This window comes from Jaculus jaculus, chromosome 12 (genome assembly GCF_020740685.1).
Source record: "Jaculus jaculus isolate mJacJac1 chromosome 12, mJacJac1.mat.Y.cur, whole genome shotgun sequence".
Classification (NCBI taxonomy): Eukaryota; Metazoa; Chordata; class Mammalia; order Rodentia; family Dipodidae; genus Jaculus; species Jaculus jaculus.
This window is the reverse complement of record NC_059113.1, coordinates 100,824,111-100,838,969: the sequence shown is the minus strand read 5'-3', so window position 1 is coordinate 100,838,969 and position 14,859 is coordinate 100,824,111. Positions and strand designations below refer to the sequence as shown.

Below are 14,859 nucleotides of genomic sequence, written 5' to 3'. Positions count from 1 at the left end.
CCAGTTGTGTCCTTAGGAAATAACTTCAGGAAGAATGAGGAATGGCCGAGCCTGAGAATCTTATGTAGCTCCCAACCCTCTGTCATTACACACCTTCCCAGACATAAGAATTTCCTGCTCATGCAACGAAATCTGTAGTTTGGACGCTGTCCCAAGCCCCAGCTTTGAAAGCACACACATTTCTGACTTTAAAATTGTATTTGAGAAGAACTGTCCAGTCATATCTGAGTATGTGGGAATAACTTCCATTCATGCCAGTTAAAACCCCCGCAGTAAGGGGCTGGCACCCCCGTGGGGAACCATACATTGCTTTCATGTGAGCTACAGGCAACAGACAAATCTACAGAAACAATAACAACAACAACAACAAAAGATTAACAGTTACCAGGGCCTGAAGCAATGAGAAGGTTCTAAAATTAAATAGTGGTACTTGCACAGCTATAGTGAAACCCTCTAAGTAATTATCTTTAAACGGGTGGATTTTACAGAGTGACTTATATATACAAAATCCAATACAGGCTGAACGTCCCTTATTCTAAATGTGTAGGAGTCGGAGTGTACCAGGTTTGGGCTGTTTGTTTTAATTTTGGCATATTCACATACATACATATGGACATGCCGTAGAGCTAGACCCAAGCTCAAACACGAAGCTTAGTTATGCTTCATGTGTACCTTACATACATGGCCGGAAGGTAATTTCATGCAATGTTTTCTGAAGCACTGTGTGAGATCAGAAGTGAAATTTTGTACTATTAGCATCATGTCCCAGTTGCTCCTATTACTGACCATAGATTGTAAACAATGTTATTTAAAAATCAGGGGGAAAAAAGGGTAGGCAAATAATTTACCCATATAATATACTGGTTCAAAAGGATTTTTTTTCAATATCAAAAGCTATCCTCGGGTATAAAAAAATATGAATAATCAAAATGCCCAAGTCCATAAGCCTTAAAGAAACGTGTACTGACAGAACTTTTAGCTCTCCCTATCCACTAAAGCATCAAAATGTTGTTTCTTTGCACTAAGCCCCATTCAGGCAGAACTATAAGCCAGGAGAGTGAGACATCTTTGGAGACATGTCATTATTGGTGGCCCTGGAAGTTCTATCTTCCTGAAAAGCAAGATTTAACAAGCGCTATAAACAGTTCATAGTCTATAACTACAGAGTAGCTCCATTTTATGACATTATGCCCCAAGGAAACAGGAGATCCAAAAGAAAAATAAAGAAGCTTATAGTATATAGCCCAATGGGGGTAATAATGAAAAAAACAGAACCACCGGGCATGGTGGCGCACACCTTTAATCCCAGCACTCGGGAGGCAGAGGTAGGAGGATCGCCATGAGTTCAAGGCCACCCTGAGACTACATCGTGAAGTCCAGGTCAGCCTGAGCTAGAGAGAGACCCTGTCTCGAGAGAAAAAAAGAAAAGTAGAACCATTGCCAATGGCCAGCCCCAGGATTGAGCTAAGTAGAGAGTCTCAAGACTGCGTTCCTCAGCCATTAACAAGTACAAGACTGGGAGTGCCGCTCGAGGCTAGAGAGCTTGTCTGGCACACAGGAGCCCCTGAGTTCCATCCCCAGCTCTGGGAACAGAAGAAGAAGTACGTGGAACCCACCGAGCCTTTACATACATCTACTAGTCCTTACTTCAGGAATGTAACAGAAAGGACTCTGACTAGGCAAAAAGGGAAGCATATGCTCTGCCAGAGGCATAATAGAGCTTCAATATTTGCTTGAAGGGAACATTTCACCGACCTGGGGGTGTGAAAGCTGCACGCTCCGGACCTGCGGAAGCAGGAAGTAGGCATCTGGCAGCTGCCGGGCAGATCCTTCGGTGGAGACTCTGCGTGTGCCAATCCCGGACACCTGCAAGAAGCGAGATGCGCGTTCCTTGCCGCGAAAAGCAAACCTCCCCAGATCACTCGCCTATTATCCACTTACTGCATTTATCTCTGCCTATGGAAAAAAAGCTCACAAGGGGCACTGCGTTTAAGTCGAAGGCTCCACATCACTACAAATCTTATCACAAATGGACACCTTTTCTGATGTGGGACAGGTGTGCTTGTTTAATGGAATCTGGTTAAGATTTCAGTTCGAAAATGACCAAACTTGTCACTTAAATTACTTGGAATCTAGCCGGGTATGGTAGCGCACACCTTTAATCCCAGCACTTGGGAGGCAGAGGTGGGAGGATCACTGTGAGTATGAGGCCATCCTGAGACTACAGAGTGAATTCCAGGTCAGCCTGGACTAGAGTGAAACCCTACCTCGAAAAATCAAATTATTTGGAATCATAACCGAGTCAAGATGCCCTGGGTTACGATTCCAAACAACCTTGTGATCAATGACACAATTTGCTATTTCCCAGTACTTCCATATGAAAAGGGACATGTCTGGTAAGCTCCCTGGGAACGAAGCTCTAAGCACATGCCAGGGTCTCCCGACCACAACCTTCTGAGACAAGGGGTGATAAGCAACCAGTCAGAACAGCACATAGCCCTCCCTCTCTGACCAGCGTACGAGGTGGGAATGTACTATAGTACGTTATAGAAAGCTGGCTGTGCTTCATTCTAGTACCTTCTAAGACCCAGGAGTTACAGCTCTGTGGCCTGTCATGCACGTGAAGCAGGGGGTGCAAGCTAATGAGTTTAACATCACAAATATGACGTCCTAACAGCATAAAACACGTGGAAAATTCTCTAAACGTCTCTTAAGACAATATCCAAACTCTGGCTGGAGAGATGGTTCAGCAATTAAAGGCACTTGCTTGCAAAGCCTGACACCCCGTGTTTAACTCCCCAGTACCCATGTTAAGACGGATGCACAAAGTGGCGCAGGCATCTGGCATTAGTCTGCAGTGGCACAAGGCCCTGGCGTCCCAGTCTCTATGTATGTCTTTCTCTTTCTTTCTCTTTCTCTCTGAAGTGTGTGCGTGCGTGCGTCCCCCTCTAAGCCAACAACCAGATGGCTTTAGCAAACAGCCAAGTTACTCACATGGTAGGAAAGGACTCCATGTGAGGAGGTGTTAATAAATAAAGAGCTCTCGATGCTTCCCTCTTCCGTAGGTAAGAAGATAATTCTGAAGGAAGTTTTCCCCATTGCTGGAATTACCTGAAAGAAAAGTACCTAGTCAACCAGTGAGAATCTCCTTCCAGAATTGTAGTCCACAGAACTGTTGACAATGTCTGTCCTATCTGCATATTCATCTGCATATTCATGACCCTTAATTTACCAAGATCTCAAAGTCCTGGGCCCTCCCCGCCATCTCTGAGCAACATCTAACAATCTCAGTGCATCCTGCCAACTGTCAAATCCTCACCTCAGACTTAGTCATGGCTCTCCCACCTTTTGATTCTTCACAACCACGTGTGCAACTACCTTTGTCTAACACAGCTCTGCCTCTGTTTAAATACAGAGGGTGATCAGTGTACAAATATGCTGACTAGTAATAAAAATATCAGAGTGTCGAAGAAGGGCTTTCCTGCCAACATTTTCTTACTCCCAGGATTTTTGTGAAATTCATAGTACCAAACAGACCCAGTAAGCAAAATAAAATTTTAAGCAACTATCGTCATTAAGTTAGAAGCTGCTGACAGTCCGAAGGCTGAGCTTAGGAGCTCTGTTATTAAGATGTATGCTAACTTTGTAAGAGGCCACCCTCTCCCCTCTAGCCTTCCATGTGGACAGGAATCCTAGCTTATGGTCACATCGGTAAACCTCTGTGATCTTACTAGATGCCTCAGTGTCTGTCCCAATTTTAGTATCAATAAGGTACTTTCTCTAATTATGATAAAGCTAGGTTACATATACAAACATTAGGGGCTTAGCACTGAAGGGGCTCGCCTGGGAAGACTAAGAACCCAAGTTCAATTCCCCAGATCCCACGTGAGACAGACGCACAAGGTGATGTATGTGCCTGGAGCTCAAATGCAGTGGCTAGAAGCCCTGGCACACCAATTCATTCTCTCTCTCTCTCTCTCTCTCATAAAAAATATGAAATACACAAATATTACTACTCAGTTTCTTTAAACATTTTGCACCAAGATGATGGGGTGAACCCATGAAGAAAGTACATGCTCAAATAAACGCACGGAAGGGAAAGTGTGCAGCAGAAAATGGGGAGGCGGGGCGCAGGAAGCTCAAACCCGCAGCCTGGCAGCGCGCTCGGCAGCGCGGCTTCCTGGACACTCACCCTGCAGTGGACAGGAGGCACGTGAAAGTGTCTGGCAGCTGTGAACACCGAGCTCACCACCACCTCGCTATCCCTGCTGGGGTTGTACACATACAGAAGCTTCGCGACTGGATGGCCCAGGAACCTAGGAGGGGGGAAAATTACATGTATGAACATCTCTACATACACATAACGCACACTTTCTTTTTTGTTTCTCGAGGTAGGGTCTCACTCTAGCCCAGGCTGACTTGGAACTCACTACGTAGTCTCAGGGTGGCCTTGAACTCACGGTGATCCTCCTACCTCTGCCTCCCGAGTGCTGGGATTAAAGGCATGCACCACCACGCCCGGCTTGCACCCATTTTTTTAATGCTAGGGATTGAACCTATAGCATCATGAAAGCAAGACACTCATTTGATCCCTGAGCTACACCCCTTGCCCAAACATTTTAAACCCAGAAAACTGTTGGTGTTCACTATAAAGTTAAAAATATCATCAAATCCTGTTGGTAATATAAACTTTAATCCATTATAGTCCAAAAGAAAGAAAGAAAAATAAATCCACAAAAACAGATCTTTCTTTCTGTGAGACTTATGCCAAACTATACTAGCACTCCAATGATTTTTGTGTTAACAAGAATTCAAAAACAACAACAACAACAACATCAAAGACTTCAGTTCCTCTAGGTCATTAAATGCTTGGTGAAAGAAAGAAAGAAAGAAAGAAAGAAAGAAAGAAAGAAAGAAAGAAAGAAAGAAAGAAAGAAAGAAAGAAAGAAAGAAGGAAAGAAACAAACAAACAAACAAACATACAAACAAAGATACAAAGAAAGATACAAAGAAACAAAGAAAGGAGAAAAAAAAAAAAAAAACAAGCTGGGTGTGGTAGCGCATGCCTTTAATCCCAGCATTTGATTTATCCTTGACCATGATGCTCAAAGCATGCTGGGCGTGATCATGCACACCTGTAATCCCAGCAGTTGGGCCTTGAAAGCAGTTTTTCAATGTGACCATGTTCCTCATCCAGGGAGCTTAGAAACCCTTAGGGTGTGAAGTGCGTTACAAGCAGGAGCTCTACCCTGCCTGTCTCCACAGCCTCCCCTCCTCTTCCTTCATCTCTCCGGGTTGCCACGTGCGAGACTGAGGTCACTTCACTTCATGGTTCCGAACCTGAGCCCTGTGTCCAGTGCTGTCCACTAAGTGTCCATGGCCCACCCTAACTGTAACACACAGCAAACCCGAGCCTGCGGGCAGAGCAGGGGGGGAAATGGAGGAGCTGAATCTATCCTGTAAGGATCCAAAAATCATCAATATTCAAAGTTTTTCCATCATAAAATAATTCAACTTGTTTCAGCCGGGAACGGGGGGAGTGGGAAGCTTAACACTGACTTCTTAAATTCTAACCACTGTAAGTAACAGTACAAGTTGATTAAAAGCTAAGGAGAGAATCTGGGTTTGGCTCCAGTAGTAAGCACATATCCTCCCTCCCTCTCTTCCCCCCCCCCCCCTATCTCGGCCAGCCTGCCTGCCCATGCTCGCTCGCACATGCGCTCGCTCGCTCTCTCTCTCTCAGGCTAAAAGAACTCTTACACTTTTCATGAATTTATTCCTTCAGTAAGTCCCAGAATCACTATCTCTTCAAACTATGAATATGCTTAAAATCTAACATTGTGTGTATAACATATAAGATAAAAGTTAAATGCAGGCTTAGCTGTAAGGAAAACATACTTACTGTATTCCAAAATCTAGAACTGATGGCTGAAAATGTAAGCCTTTTCCACTAAATAGTTTCTCTGAGAAGCTAAAAAGAAAAGAAAAAAGAGATTAATTTTGTTTTAGTTTAAAATTTGGATGCCAAGTTAAAATATACTTAAGTCAATGATGCATGAAATACGATTTTACTCTGATAGATGTGACTGAACTAGACTTTAAATTATGAAACTGAACTGTCAAAAATCCAGTATAGTTCAGTGATTGCAAAAATTTATAAAACTCCTAAATTGTGGTTAGCATAACTTCCAATCAAATCAAGTGACCAGCCGGGCATGGTGGTGCACGCCTTTAATCCCAGCACTGGGGAGGCAGCAGTAGGAGGATCATCGTGAGTTCAAGGCCACCCTGAGACTACAGAGTGAATTCCAGGTCAGCCTGGGCTAGAGTGAGACCCTATATCGGAAAACAAAAAACAGAAAACAACAACAACAACAACAAAAATCACTCACACAGAGATGGAGATGGACTTAATTATTGGGATTCTGTATGTGTGTGAATTCAGGTAACATGGATACTTCCGTGTAACGCAAAACAGAAAATGGCATACATGTAGGGTGGATCTAAATAGTGTGAGGACCAGTGAGCAGGAAAGGCTGGCATGGCATGGCCAGGACTACTCCCGAAGGCTGGCACCACCGCTACCAGACCAGAGTTTTACTTATTCTTTGGCTTCTGAGATAGAATCGTACTCTGTAGCCCCTGCTGGCCTGGAACATACAATGCAGCTCAGGCTGGCCTCAAATTCATGGCAATCCTCCTGCCTCAGCCTACTGAGTGCAGGAATTACAGGTGTGATCCACCACACACGACTTGGACTTTTGAAAAGAGCAGTCACATGATCTCACATGGCAAGTCCCCTTTCCGGTATCTGTTCATCACAACTATGATCTCATTCCCTTCAGGACCAAAGGCTACAAGTCAATAGAGCAGAAAAACACACCAGAACACCCACTCAGAAAGCATGCAAATGAAAAATGTCACACCTAATAAAACGTACAAATGTATTTTATTCAGTTATTAAAAAAATGAAATGAAGAAATCTGCAGGAGAATGGATGAAACTGAATGAAATAACCCAGGCTCAGAAACACAAACGCCGCACGTTCTCTCTCATATGTAGAGCCTAGCCTCAAAATAAGTCGGAATGAGTGTCTGCACAGGTCAGAAGCTATACCGGTGTGGCAGGAGCAGGAAGTAGGGACACAACTTGTGGCCCATGAAAGTAAAGGGTAACACTGGCAGGGAAAGGGTTAAGCAGAAATAGGTGTCAGGGGGGCTGGAGAGATGGCTTAGCGGTTAAGCGCTTGCCTGTGAAGCCTAAGGACCCCGGTTCGAGGCTCGGTTCCCCAGGTCCCACGTTAGCCAGATGCACAAGGGAGCGCATGTGTCTGGAGTTCGTTTGCAGAGGCTGGAAGCCCTGGCACGCCCATTCTCTCTCTCTTCCTCTATCTGTCTTTCTCTCCGTGTCTGTCGCTCTCAAATAAATAAATAAATAAATTTTAGAAAAAAAAAAAAGAAATAGGTGTCAGGGGAGGAAGAGAAGCTGGCGGTGGGAAAAGGAACCAAAACTAAGGATGTATGAATAAGCCACATGGAAGCCTACTATTTGATAAGCAAATTCAAAATATAAATTAAGAAAACTCAAAGCCGGGGCTGGGGCAATGCTCAGTGGTTAGTGCTTGCTGGCGATGCCCGCCGGCCCAGGTGCGATTCCCCGGTGCCCACGTAAAGCCAGATGAACAAAGCAGTGCATGCATCTGAAGCTGCGTGCACCAAGAAGAGACCCTGGCATGTCCAAACTCTGCTCCCTCCCTTCTTGCAAATAAATACTTTAAAAAAACAATCACAGGCTGGAGAGATGGCTTATCAATTAAGGCACTCGCCTGCAAAGCCCAGTGACCCTGGTTCAATCCGCCAGTACCCACATAAAACTAGACGCATAAAGTGATGCATGCATCTGGAGTTTGTTTGAATGGGTTAGCACACCCATTCATTCTTATTGCCTCCCTCCCTCCCTCTCTCTCTGCAAATAAAAAAAAATAATAACAAATATTTTAAAAATAAATTTAAAAATTCAAAAGTATTTAAGCAAAATATCCCCTGCATGGGTGGATAAAGTTGCTCACAGGGGCCATGGGTTATTAATTAAAAATTCTAAGTTGGGCATGGTGCGCATGCCTTTTGATCCCAGCACTGTAAAGGCAGAGGTAGGAGGACTGCTGTGAGTTCAAGGACAGCTGGAGACTACAGAGTGAATTCCAGGTCAGCCTGGGCTACAGCGAGACCCTAGATGGCTTAGTAGTTAAGGCATTTGCCTGCAAAGCCAAAGGACCTAGGTTCGATTCCCCAGAACCCACGTTAGCCAGATGCACAAGACGGTGCATTGTCTTGAGTTCATTAACAGTGGCTTGAGGCTTTGGTGTGCCTATTCGCTCTCTCCTTCTGCCTGACTCTGTCTCTCTCAAGTAAATATATTAAAATAAAATATTTAAAAATAGGGACTAGAGGGATGGCTTGGCAGTTAAGTGCTTGCCTGTGAAGCCTAAGGATCTCGGTTCAAGGCTCAATTCCCCAGGACCCACATAAGCCAGATGCACAAGGTGGCACATGTGTCTAGAGTTCATTTGCAGTGGCTGGGAGCAATGCTCATTTGGCGCGCCCATTTTCTCTCTATCTATCTGCCTCTTTTTCTCTCTGTCTGCCACTCTCAAATGAATAAATAAGAATTAACAACAAAAAATTAAAATATATATTTAAAAATAAAAAAAAAAAACTAGATTGAGGGCTGGAGAAATGGTTTAGTGGTTAAGGTGCTTGCCTGCGAAGGCTAAGAACCCAGGCTTGATTCTCCAGGACCCATGTAAGCCAGATGCACATGGTGACCCGTGCATCTGGTGTTAAAAAAAGATTCTAGTGCAAGTCATGCCCACTGATACAAATAGTGGCATGAAATTATGAGATTATCCAACCGCTCTCGACAAGGTAAGAGGCCCACTCCACAGGAAGGACTTCATGCCTAGTACCATAAATCTGGCCAAAAATCTCTGACTAGGGGCTTGAACTCAATACTGAGGTCACACTAAGCAGCGTGTCAAAGTACATGGGACACCTCCCAGAGAAGGCATGGAAGTAGGAAGGAAGGTAAAGAGAACAAGAAAGGGTTGGGCGGAGGGAGAGGAGAGGACGAGCGGCGAGTGAGATCAAAATGCACCGTGTACATGTGTGACAGTGCCAGTTAGAAACAAAGTAAAGTATTTGAAACATTTTGGATTGATGATAGATAGATAGATGAACTGTTAACTGCCAGATGACATTTTTGTCTTCTTTTCTGTATTTTTTTTAAATGGGGGAAAGAGAGAATTGGCATGCCAGGACCTCTAGCCATCGCAATCCAACTCCAGACACGTGCACCATCTTGTGCGCATGCGTGACCTTGCGTGGGACCTGGAGAGTCGAACACAGGTCCTTCGGCTTTGCAGACAAGTGCCCTAGCTGCCAACCCATCTCTCCAGCCCCAGGTGACATTCTGAAAGCTCTCTAATCCGCAGTGTTTAACTGGAGAAGCTCTTTAAGGTAACATGGCCTATTTTCGCAGGCTCAACAAAGCTTTCCAAAATAAAAGCCTCCTCTTTGCTCCTCCAATCAAGTAGCCCCACCCCCCAAAGGCTGGTCCAGCTGTGAGCATCTGAACTGTTAAGCAGACAGGCAGCAAGAAACTTTGTGACCTTCAGCAAGTCTCTCTGCAAGGACCCATTTTTCCTGAAGGTGCAAACAAGGGAGTGATTAGAGAACCAGCTCCAGGAACCCCGACCCCTAGGAAGAATTCTAGCTGATTCTCTTCCTTGTTCTACTTTCTGTCCTCCCTCCAAATGTTCTTTTGAAAAGTTAGGATCTACCTGGGCCCCCATCCTGTTTCCTGTGCCGGCTAAATTAATACCAACGGTGACGACTCCATCGCCACCTGCCTGACAGGACAGAGAGAAGGTTTGCTACCGAGTGGATTCCCTGTAACTCCGAAAGGCCAGCACCAATGCCTTCACTTGCTGTGGCCAGACACACAGACACTATCAAGATCGGGCACCGCATGGCCTATCTAGGGAACCGACACAGCCTAGCCCGCTGGGGAACGGGTGGCTCTGGCTTCAGGGACCTGACAACCCAGGCCCATGGCCGTCACCTTCCTGTCACAGGTGGATCAACCACTGAACTTCTATTAGTTGTGACCTATTATCTATCAAAGCAGGTGACGCCAGCACTTTGCAGCTGTTGTGGGATAAAATGAGATGTGTTTGTGTTACGCCTGACATATAGTTAAGTGAAGTCACTGGGTCACATTACACAGAGGATGACACCCATCTAACAAGAACAGCAACAGGAACAGACAGAGCCGCCATTAGAGCTCAGCGTGCGAGCTGACCAACGGACGGAGGTGTCCCAATGGGGTGCAAGCGGGGGGCTGTGCCAGGGTCCCCCACGACGCAGCACTCAGTTCCCCTTCTGTAGAATGGGCAGGTAATGCTGGATGAATCTGATAGCTCTGGAATCATGTGGGCACCCAGATTTCTTTCTAATCAGATCTGGGGGCTGACATCAGATAGAGCCTTAAAAAAGAGAAAGCATCCTGCATCTTAATATAGAATTAAATTAACTATAACCAACTGTTTTGACCAAAAATGTCACTGCAAACACAACATTCCAGCTCTGTGGATCAACGAGCGGAGCCAGTGACTCTGGTCCCAGCGTATCACCCCTTGGCAGCTAAAGAGGGCCTGGCTACCCTGGGGCAGGTCATTACCCCACGGAACCTGTTCTCCTGAGGTTACAACCTACAAATCACATATGTTATGTTAACAGGCCCGAGGAACACGCTCTCCTGGGGTTATAACCTGTCACGTGCACATATGTTAACAAGCCAAATTCACAGCTCTCCTAGAGGAGAGGGGGAACCTCGCTGGCAGAGGAAGGGACAGCAAAGGTCTCCCTGCTCTCCTCTCTTTCCCCTGTGCCCCCTCTTCAGAGCACTAGAACCAAACTCAGGGCCTCTTGCATTCCCCAGCTCCGCAAAGCTTTCGGGGAGAGTCCATTGGGGACTGGCCACAGTGAGCAGCATCGCCGATGGGCGTGGGGCGGGGGCCGCAGCGAGCACAGCCAGCCATGTGAGCATAGGTGCAACGGTTGAGAAAAGCATGGGGGACATGAGAACAGCCTGAGAGCAAGGGCAGGGGAGCGAGAAGAAGGGGGGACAGGCAGACGACTGTGGCCCACAGCCTGCGTGGCAGCTGTACCCGGAGGGGGCCAAGCAGGCGGAGACGCTCCGAGCGCTGGGAGAGCCTCTTCGCACTCTTCTCCGGAAGGGTGAGCCACTTTCTAGAGGTCATGCCCTGTTTAGAACATGGCCTGTTCTTTCCAAACAACTGAGGAATAAATAGCTCCCCGCCTAATGGGGACGTGAGACACCACCACCCCCCGCCCCTCCAGGCCAGCCCATAGGTGCCACGGCTGAAAACAGTCTGCTGAGGAACATGGAGTGTGTGGCAGCCCTGGTCCCCACGTAGGTCTGCACAAAAAATACTTCTTTCCAGAAATGTATTGATGAAGGGAAAAACAACAGGTAAGTCACAGGTGTTTCTACTTAAGTTAGAGCTGTCATTCTTTCCTGGTATACTAACTACAGTACTCACAAAGAACCACTTAACACTGGAGGCCGAAACCAGTATTTTTCCCCCACGTTAAAATCTAACAGTGGGAGGTGTCATTTGACAGAACGTGACTTTCTTAGACATTGGGCTGTACAAACATCCAGGCTACAAGGTCAGAGCATTAATAAACTGAAAGCAGGGATCAAAGAGTAAGCGCTTTGAGCAACATCAACAGTCTGCGGGACACGCTTTCACCGACAGCAAGGTGCCTGGGTTTGAAGGCGGCCCCACATGCTGACGGCCAGGCCTTCCAAAGGCTCTGACAAGCGTCCTCACTGTGTCCCCACAGCTGCTGGTGATCCACTACAGACGCCTAACCTTCACAGGGTGACTGCTCCCCTCAAACACTACCCCAGAGCCTTCTGCATCCCAACCCCTATTCCTGACCTCTCTGAGATTTTTAACATCTGCCCTCCATGGATCTATATGTAGAGATCCCCAATTGCCTGGGGAACACCCCCCCACCCACCCACACACACGCCAACTTTCCCTTATTTCAAGCTGAGATGATGATCGGTGATAACTACATTTATTTAGCATGTTTGATGCATCAACTTCTGTGCCCAGCACGTCACCCCACGCAACCCTAACAGCCCTGTGTGGAAACCGTCATCATTGGCTGGAGCTGGAATCTCCGGTGTCCTCCAAGTGCCCTCTGTGAGCGGCTGAGTTCACAGGCTGCTGCCACCGGAGGAGGTGGAACCTTCAGAGGTCTTTGGGTCACTGAAGTATGTCCTTGAAGGTTCCTGTAGGACCCTGGCCCCTCTCTTTCTCCTCATGGTCGTGGCCACGAAGTGAACAGTTTGTCTGCCACATGCTCCCCACCATCCCCAGCCTCGCCAGAGGCCTACGAGTGGTGCGCTGATCAAAGGCAGAGCCTCTGCAACTGAGAGCAAAAGAAACCTATTTCATTTATACGTGGGCAACCTCAAGCATTTGCTACAGTAACAGAAGGCTGACTAACAAACACACTGTCCCATTTTCACAGGTGAGGACATGACTCGGGGTTTGGCAAAGCCCTCGCCTGTGAGCGGCCTGACTGAACCCCAGGCCTGCTTCGGCAGCACTCCGGGCTCACAGGCTCTCCCTGCAGAGGTCATCGAGGGGCCTAAGCTGTGGATGGAGTTGACTTAATCTTTCCACAGGCTCCAGTCTTGAAACTGCCCTTTCTGGGTTTCTAGGAAACTGTCCTGCTTTTCCTCCTTCTTGCTCCTTCTGGCCCCCTCCCGGAAGGTCCCTCTTCTCGGGCCAGCTCTAAGCTCCTCCTCAATTTGCTGAGCTCTGCCCACTGCATGGGTCCGCCCCTAGGCGCGCAGGTTCCTGCCCAGGACCTGTCATGCTGGTGTGTGGTGAGCATCTGCGGACTTCTCGCTCTGCCTCTTTGAGACTTTACAACAGCCACTCGTGGGTTCTACCAGCTCCGATGGGACAAGAACAGAGCAAAGGACCGGGGGGGGGGGGGGGACACACAACCAGCCCAGTGCCGCAGGTGGGCCAGTGGCCAGGGAGACAGTGTCCCCAGCAGTTCCTTTTGGCGACCATTCTAGCTATTCATTCCCAGTTTGTGTGTGTTAGTTTCCCGAGCCTCGTTCTTCTTTCTTCCTAGAGAGTCTGTCAGCTGCCAGTATCTTTTCAATAAATTTCTTTCCTGCTTAACGCAGCCAGAATAGGTTTCTGTAGTTTGACCAACTCACGTCCCCTGCCCGTGTCTCTGGGACGTAGGCCCCTCTGAACGGACAGCGGCAGGAGCCTCCAGGCGGAAGCCAAGGTCACGTTCAACATTGCGCACAGCTCCCACTGGTCTACAGGGTGGGGTTTCTGCTCCACTGAGGGAGTGCGGTGGTTTGAATGGGTGTCCCCCAATACATTCAGGAGTTTATTAAAGCCTGTAATTTAGTTCTCCAGCTGCCTGGCTAGAGGAGGTGTCACCAGGGGGTGTCACTGAATGCCAGTCTAAGATATGCAAGGTGCTGAGAGTTACTGGGTGTGCTTGTTGATGATGTTGTTGGGACGTCTCTCTGCCTGGCCCTGTGAAGGAGGACCGGCTGCTTCTGCCATTGTGGAACTTCCCCTCCATCAGTAAGCTTCAATAAAGTCCCTTCCTCCATAACTCCTGCTTCCTAACTCCATATACAACTGGCAATGACTGAGGGGCCTCAAGGACTTAGTATTTCACCCAAGACTGTCTCTTCCTCTCCACCCCCACTATCAGGACTCCACATCCAGAAGACACCGCGTTTGCAAGTCAAAGAACTTTACATGGGCCCACTACATTTACACATTTAATCCCTCCGCACTGCACACTTTATAAACACTCCTTGATTTAAACACTGCAGTCAGTCAAGTTCAGATCCCAGAATGTGGCTAGCCTCTTCTGAATGTGGCAAGCCTGGCCCAGACCCAGCTGGGTTGAGCCTTGGGGGGGGTGGGGGCTAACCCTTACTCTCCATATGGGCTCTTTTTTGGGTTTTCAAGGTAGGGTCTCATTTTGGCCCAGGCTGACCTGGAATTAACTGTAGTCTCAGGGTGGCCTTGAACTCACAGCGATCCTCCTACCTCTGCCTCCCCAAATGCATGTGCCACCACGCCCAGCTCTCCACATGGGTTCTTTAACCTCTCCATCACCCCACCTGGCAGGAGCTGCCTGAACTTTCTTTGCTCTCTTTTCTTTCCCATGGCTTTTCCCAGGCCCTCCCCGTGGGATCTCTAGCCACGTGGGTGCCTTTCCTTGGTTCTGTACTTCCCTCGATAAATATAATAATTTAATAATGATCCTTCTCAGTCTTTCATATTCAATTATTTAATTAAAGTTAGAAGCAAACCTAGGGTTTGGGGTTCAAGGACTTTCCTGGACCCCGAGCACCCCAATACAAAAGGGTCTCTGTGAGAAACCTCAGGGAGCTGTAAGCAGAAGACCAGTCTTGACAGGAGAGGTGCTGAGAGGTAAGTCCCCTGTTTGTACATAACAATGTCCTACAAGGGCTCTTGTCAATAAGATCCCGTGTGTGTGTGTGTGTGTGTGTGTGTGTGTGTGTGTGATGATGTAGGTGTATGTGTTGTACAGGCATGCTGTAGAGTCACTTCCGGAGGGTGAAGGTCGGCGTTGTCGTGGGTACTGGTCCTCTCCTTCCTCCTGGAGTTTTCCACCTGACTAAGGCCGCCCCTCCCCCAAAATGAAGGATTCACCTGGCTCTGCCTCCGGAAGTGTTAGGATTACA

The 14,859-nt window shown here is 47.4% G+C and overlaps 1 protein-coding gene across 3 annotated transcripts in view; it reads right to left on the bottom strand.

Annotated features, from left to right (window-relative positions):
• The window catches only part of Tmem131l (transmembrane 131 like), a 155,268-nt gene that overhangs the window by 69,191 nt on the left and 71,218 nt on the right, over positions 1-14,859 (bottom strand). For all 3 annotated transcript variants that reach the window (XM_004655955.2, XM_045131054.1, XM_045131053.1), the window contains exons 4-7: positions 5,903-5,971; positions 4,193-4,316; positions 2,995-3,111; positions 1,756-1,866 (exon numbers count right to left, since the gene is read on the bottom strand). In XM_004655955.2, the coding sequence (XP_004656012.2) occupies positions 1,756-1,866; positions 2,995-3,111; positions 4,193-4,316; positions 5,903-5,971 (421 nt within the window). The remainder of the gene's footprint in view (positions 1-1,755; positions 1,867-2,994; positions 3,112-4,192; positions 4,317-5,902; positions 5,972-14,859) is intronic.